General features: G+C 37.7%; 1 protein-coding gene across 1 annotated transcript; it reads right to left on the bottom strand.

The window, feature by feature from the left end:
- Positions 1 to 5,162: 5,162 nt before the first annotated feature.
- Positions 5,163 to 7,628, bottom strand: FGF23 (fibroblast growth factor 23). The gene is made up of 3 exons (XM_026048340.1): positions 7,384 to 7,628; positions 6,272 to 6,375; positions 5,163 to 5,733 (listed from the first exon to the last, which is right to left on the bottom strand). Exons 1-3 carry the CDS (start codon positions 7,604 to 7,606, stop codon positions 5,302 to 5,304), a joined length of 759 nt encoding a protein of 252 aa, XP_025904125.1. The 5' UTR covers positions 7,607 to 7,628; the 3' UTR covers positions 5,163 to 5,301.

The following is a 7,628-nucleotide window of genomic DNA, read 5'->3' as shown; positions in this document are numbered from 1 at the left end:
TAAAAGTAAAACTCTTCCCTCTGAACAACAGGAGCAGGGTGTAAATGACATAGCTTGGTACTTCTGTCAAGGAATGAAAGGCACAATGATACTGGCTGAAGGTCTTCCAAGCTTATAGCTGTACTTATTTTGAAAGTTAGTATAAAAGAAAGTATTACAGGATTATTCCCAAAGAGCAGTTTGTAAAAATACATAGTTTGCAATTAGAGGTAATCTAATAAACAGCATTTTTTTTTTTAAGTGTTTGGATCAGTTCACTCTGCTTCTTGCTCTTACAAGTTGTAGAAGATGAAATCATTGGTGAGGACCTTCTCAGAACAGTAAGAAGACTGTATCAAGCTACTGTAAATTCAGAAACTCATCCAGGGAAGAAAGCAATTTATTTTTTACCCTCAGAAGAGGATCCATTTCTTTAATGCAAAATCAAAAGCAAGATAACACCTGCTTTATTCTGGTAAAGCTGTCAAAGGTAAGCTGAAGCTGTACCACAGACATCTGTTTCATAATTCATTATGTTGAGCTCAAAAGATTTTGGCACATTTAGATTTTGCTTTACAAGGATCCAAAATCATCCTGATGAATCCATCCTGCTTTAAAGGGGTCCAAATTCATCCTAAACTCCATGTGAAGTAACTTAAAATACCAAAGTAGCTATACATACATATATATATATATATATATTTTTTTTCCATGTTGCTCCTAAACGGAGTTAAAACACAAAGCAGCATGGACCTCAGTATGAGTCATTACCCCTGCATTATTCTCAACTGTACTGAATTGGGATAGATAAAAGGAGCTGGTGGATATAAATACTATAATCTCCAAACAATCACATCCTGCATGAGTCTACAGCCTCCAAGCCCTATTTGATGTTATGTAATCGCTTCCTCGGTGTTCTCTGCTATTTCTCATTCTGCTTTCCTGTCATGGCCCTTTATTTCCTTCCTTGTTTCTTTGCGAACTTCTCTGTGCTCTGAAGAAAAATACAACTTGAAATCCTCATGCTACAGTAAACTTGCAATAAGTAACTCCTTCTTGTAAGCAGAAGATCATTTGCCATTTTCAGCTGCTCTCCTTTCCATTTCCTCTTCTTTTTCTTGTCTTTTACTGTCACATCAGCACTGAGAGGAAGCAGGGGAGAACCTGGTTTACATATACCCTCTCCTTGTGTTGTCCTGTGACTTATACCAGTTCAAGGGCAGAGTGTGGAAAGATAGGACTTCTTGAACTGCTGTCTTTGGAGCTAAAGAAAGCTTTCGGGACCTTGAAAAGAGCTAGGCTTTGATCCTTAGAAATAGATTATGAGGTGATAAATTAGCCTTATTTTTCATATATTTTATCAGTATTTTTATTATTTGAAAGCTGGAAGTTATGTTGAGTTTGAGGCTGTTTTGTACCTAGATCAACATAATATGTGCATTTGGATTGCATGTGACATCTTTGTTCTTATGATCAAGCATGAGACATACCTTGTCCACATCTGTGTGACAGATGGTAGATTCAAAAGAAACATTAATGAGGTTTAAACTACTCTGGGTTAAATTTCAGTTCATCCCTATGAGTAAGTAAATAGCTACATCATTAAATTCAAAGTCATATAGGAGAAGATAAATCCATAGCTGAACCTACATGTGAGCAGTTGTCCTTTGTGGGATTGTGAGTAGGCAGAAGTGAACAGTGTGAGAAATTCTGTAGCGGAGGCAATTAGATGGTAGCTGTGCCATATTGTTCTTCTCTCTCACTTCAAGAATGAACTCTGCAGTGATTTGGAAATAGCACAGGAGGACCAAAGGAGGAGGAAGAAGCATTCTTGTGTGGTATTTATGACCTTTTCACCTGTTCTCCGAAGTGAGAAGTGTACTCTTTGTGGTTATTTTATTCCACTCAGTGTGTAGTTGGATGTTAGCTATAAAGGCCAGTGGACCTTTTCTTGATTGTTTGTTTGTCTTTTATTTTAATTTAACTGAAAAATGAAAACTGGAAAAACATCTTTGCCAGAAAAATGTTCCTGGCATGTTAAATCACAGAATTAGAGAATCACAGAATGATAGTGGTTGGAAGGGACCGCTAGAAGTCATTTAGTCCAACTCCATTTAGTCCTGCTCAAGCAGGGACACCTAGAGCATGTGACACAGGGTCGCGTCCAGGGGGATTTTGAAGATGTCCAAAGAAGGAGACTCCACAGCCTCTCTGGGCAGCCTGTTCCAGGGCTCCGTTGCCCTTACAGTAAAGAAGTTCTTCCTCATATAGAGACGAAACTTCCTGTGTCCAATTTGTACCCATTACCACTTGTCCTGCCACTGGCCATCACCAAGAAGAGTTTGACCTCATCCTCTTTACATTCTCCCCACAAGTATTTGTACATGTTGATAAGATCCCCTCTCGATCTTATCTTCTCAAGGCTAAACAGACCTACCCAGCAAGTATATGGAATAATTATGTGCTGTCTGCAATCTGCTACTCCTTTGCAGTAGGTTTAAAGAGGTTTAGGTTTAAAGACTTAGGTGTAGATTTAAAGTTTAGGTTTAGGCTTAAAGGTTTAAAGAGTTAGATAATGATACTTTCTTTTCTTTTTCTTTTTTTTTTTTTAATAAATACATTTGAAAGGGTCAATCACACCTTTGACTGTTCCTTAAGACTACTTGAAAAACCATCACTTCACTTTTCAGCTATCTTTCCCAGAATTTAGCTAGTCTAAAGATGAGAATCAAGGGCTGTTTTAAGATATTTGCTGTTAAAGAGTACCTGAAAAATGCAGTCCAGATGTCATTGATCATCTCTTGGCATCTCAGTCATTATCAATCCAAAGGCAGGACTGAAACCTCAACAATACCAGCTGATTTTTTTATGATACTTTGCCATCTGTCAAGTTTTTCATATTCCTATTTCTGCTGTGTTTCTTCCTCTTTTGAAATCCATGCAGCTAAACATACGGGAATGGAAGAAGAAAGGGATCCTGGTGCAGAGAGAAAGAGATGATGATCATCTATCTAGCTGATCCTCCCCTCACTGAAACACTGTCTTCTTGTCCACGAGCAACAGTATTGTGACACTTGATAATAACTTGATGCTTCCCTTCGTTTTGGTCATATGGAAGACACAAATGATGCTACTGATGAGTGTCACAAACATCAAGTGTACAGTAAAAAGCCCTGCATAGTGGCTGTGTTAAGGGAGAGCACTGCAAGGCTAGCACATAGCAGATGTGCTAGCCATCTGCTATGGGCATACTGCCTATTTGGAGCTCTCTATTAGGGCTTGGTTGGGCTGGGGACCATTGCAGATAAGTACTATGTGATCCTGGAGCCAGGATCACAGGTATTGATAACAGGATTGGAGCTGCTAGATCAGTCATATTCAATTCCTTTTGAGTTGCAGAAGGATTTTCCCAGTAAAAGTGACAGTTCATTCATAATGAATTTACACATACTAAGACTTTTCATCATCTTTTACAGTCCCTTCATAGGCATGGTGCATGAAAGAGCTAGGAACCTGCAGTCTATCAGACTGAATAGGGCAAGGAAAAGTGGGGCACAAGGATTGTTTCAGAGAGAGCTGGAACCAATAGTTCAATTCTGTTCTTCTGAGAGATTGAACAAACAATACAAAGCTCGTCATTTTGAAAAGATAACTTTATTGGTGCTTGAACAGTTACTATAATACAATCTTATAAATATTTATAAATATTCTGTGGGAATTGCAACCCACTCAAATAAATAAATAAATATTGCCATGTAAAAAAGTAATAATTTCTTAATAGCTGATGATGACCAGCACCTCCTCTAAAGGATTAATTCTTTTGATATTTCACTCCTGCTGTCTATAGTTTCAAATACATTTTTGATGCAGATCACAGTGTGCGTTCATTCTCAGCATAAGGACTAAATCTCTGGTTACTGGTAGAGAATAACAAACCAGAGTGAAAAATGAACAAGCCTTCTTACAGAACAGATAAAATATAGAAATATAATACCACAGCCATTTTCCTGATTTAAGTTGTTGTAGCTTTGTTGAGTCCAAAACCCAGAGACCTCTGTGAAGTTTAATACAACTTATATTAAGATCAAATGTTGCTACAGCGGTCTCAAGATTAAAAACTACACCAACATAAAATAAAAAAAAAAAAAAAAAAAAAAGTAAATTGAGTGATAGAGGAATCAAGTAAAATTGCTAAGAAAAAGTCTGGCAAGGTTTTGAAAAGCAAGAAAGCATACTACTACTCCCCACTCCCCCAACTCCCCCCAACTGTTCTAAATCTGTTTCTCTCTTCCTTTCTTTTTTTAACTAAGTAGGTTTACTATGAGTTCAAATGATAAAAAGTTAAAATATTAGTCAGAAATCTTGGTCTAATCCTTCATTTTCAGTCATCATAGTAGAATGACTAGATGGTGTGAAGCCTGTGAGACACGACTGACTGGGAATTAATTTTCCTAACTCTTTCCTGAAAGAATTCAGCAGCATGCAAAGTAACAAATTGACCCATTTAAAATATTATTAATTATTAGTACTCCTGCTACTTCTGTGTTGAAAATACATTAAAATAATTTTTTAAATTATATTTCTATATTTTGAGTATAGAAATAGGGGTAGAGAAGGAGCTGAGAGAACATCAGAAGTCTACTTGTTTTTTTCCAAACCTCAGCTTGGATTCAATAAGAGCAAGAACTGACTCTATTCAAGCCCATTTGATCCCTGTTCTCATGCCGGTTACTCTCTGTTTTCAATGTGTGCAACTCCTTTAACAGCAGAGCAGTCGCTTTTAGACTTCTATAGATGTGAAAAGAGATTACAGCTCCAATTCTACCAGCTAACACCATATACAATTTTTTTTTTTTTTAATAATAAAACAGCAGACATGTTTTATGTTGGGTTTGAACCATCTGTTATTGTGCTAAGTAGAGGCTACCCCATTTCTCCTGGAGTGATGTCTGCAGAGCCTAAGTCTCTTTCCAATTACACCAGTGATGTAACATCCTTTTCTTACGTTTTTTCAAATGACTTCTGTTCACTGATACAAACTAAAGGTGATTCAACTCCCCAAAAGTTGGCTTTGTATTACTCCTTTTGCAGCTGTTTCTTCTGTCCAGTAGAATAGAACCTCACCTGGGAAACATACTACTAGTTCTTGTTCAGTGAACTGTCATATCTAAGGGTGCAATTGGAAATTCATTTTTTCAATTATCCTTTAGGTTCTAACAGTCTTTCTGAAAGCTGGAAATTCAACCAAGTGTGCTAGCCAGTTCTTTTAATCTATTTTCAAATACTTTTCAAATACTTCAATATGCAAGTGATATGACCCCATTATCTTGTAATATAGAAGCGAGGGCTTACATGCCTTCTGACATCCATCATAGCGTGTGGATCTTCTGGGTTGACCACATCATTCTGATTGATTCTCATAGGTTCTTGGGGAACATGGTCTGCTTGCAATTGTAACTGGGATTCTAGTGCAGAAACTTTTCTCTGGGGGACCAAGATCTGGTGCGGATCCGTTGGATCAATGTCTGCACTTCTAGTGTTCCTGTGCGGCTGAGGTGTATTGAATCGGAATAAAGGAATTTCATTTCTTCTGGACAAAAACTGTGAGTATGGTGGTGGATTCATACCAGGGAAGAAAGCTTGTTTAACTCTGCCTAAACTAACCAGGAAATTGTGTTTAGGAGATTGGTATACATCGTATCCATTTTCCAGGGTCCTGTGTTTGAACACGCAGTCTTCTTGGCTGAAGTAGTGCTTAAGAAAAAAAATATGACAGCTGTGAGCAGAGAGTTTTGGTAATTAAAAAGTGCCAATTAAAAACAAAACAAAAAAGAGATCTTGCACTAGGTGTCTTTCTGATCCTCTAGCTCTACAGTAAAACTGAGACAAGGCTTAGTCAAATGTAGATTTAATATGTGTGCCCCATAATTACAGCAAAGGTATTTTTAGGATAACATTGTTTTATCTGAGAGAACTGCAATGTCTTAATTGTTTCCAAGACACAGCTATAGCAAGAGTTCAGATTGGTCCATCCTTAGATTTCATTCTGGTCTCATTTAAGCCAGCAGGATTCATGTGACTTCTGTCAGCAATGTGATTCAGTACAATTCACCAGAAGAGGAAAATTTAATCTAAGTGATAGATCATCAGATGCCTAAAATCTGCATTCTCCTTCTCTACATTTCTTTCACCCTTAAACTACACAGATTGGCCCTAGCTGAGGAAGTTGTCCAATGGAAAAAGCATCAGGCTATGTCTGCCTCAGTCTTGAATCTTAGAGAAGGTCACTCACCGATCCAAAAATATTTCCTCTCATATCCATACATAGGTAGCACCCACTCTTCACTCCAGTGATTATTACATAGCCAACACCCTCAGACTTGATCATTAGGGCACCTGTTTAAAAAAACAAAGATGTCAAATCCAGTTCTCTGCTGCACTATCACCTCAAAAATCCACCAAATTGCTGGCTGAAGAATAACAGGAGGATGAAATTTTCTACAAGTGTTTTATCAGTAACTCTTAAAAATGTAGCAGTAGTCAATCATTTTATTCTCCTTTATTAAATTATCTTTTAAAGTATTTCATTCCTCATGAACTTATAAGCAGAAGTCACTGAATATGCTTACATCTTTAGTTAAGTAGATGAAGATGGTATGTAGTAAGAACAGTTTAAACAGCTTTCTGATTTATAGTTACTTGTGCTGTGAACAATGAAAAAAAAAAAGAGAACTTGTGGAATGTTATCTATCCTGTTTCAACTAGGTATACAACAAAGGATCATAATTTTGCATGAAAACAGATAAGATGATGAGACAATATGAGAACCGCATTGCACTCCAAAGGCTTAGCACTTCATTTATGAGAGCCTGACATTTTGCAATTTCTCCTTGTTAAATCAAACTTTGTGTATTTTGAAAACTCATGTAGTTGCTTAGTTATTAGCTCTCTACCCAAAAATATTTTATGGACACAGTCAATTTTCGACCTCTGCTATGATGAGGTCCCTCATCAGTGTACTCTGTTACAGATGCTATACTAGAAAAGGAAGAGGCTGCTGGGTCTTTTCATCACCAGCCTCTCATCAGGACTTCCACAAGAAGCTGTGATTAAAACCATGAACTGAAGGATAGTTTTGGTAGTTTTTGCCTGCAAAGTATCACAGAAATCACAGAACTTACTATAAAAGCGAAGAATGAGAATCCCCATCTACTAGATTTCTTTGAAGAAATTATGTTTATTTGTTAAACAAAAGGAAGACAATAATTATGTTTTCCATCTCACAGCTGTGTGTCTACCTACCTGGAGGATGGAATGCTATATCTAGTGAAAACAAAACAAAAAAATCACTGTGCTATTTCCCCTGTTCACATGAAGACCAGGGATCCATAATGAGCTACTTACTGTAAATGGTTTGGTGCGGGACACCATCAATGTAGCCATCAGCATTGATTTGGAGGTGGAAGCTGTTTCTCTCCGTCGCTGTGTACAGGTGCATCAGATGATCTGTGCTGCCCCAGCTGGGGTTCAACAGTGGAGAGGCGTTGAGAAAGGCAGAGGTAGCCTTCAGGCTGCAGAGCACCAGCAGCTTGTACACCAGGCAGCTGTAGGGACCAGTTTGTGGCATGGCTCTGTCCTTAGTAGCTGGT

Source organism: Nothoprocta perdicaria, unplaced genomic scaffold (genome assembly GCF_003342845.1).
Source record: "Nothoprocta perdicaria isolate Ctin4 unplaced genomic scaffold, notPer1 scaffold_534, whole genome shotgun sequence".
Taxonomy (NCBI): domain Eukaryota; kingdom Metazoa; phylum Chordata; class Aves; order Tinamiformes; family Tinamidae; genus Nothoprocta; species Nothoprocta perdicaria.
This window is presented reverse-complemented; position numbering and strand designations above follow the sequence as displayed.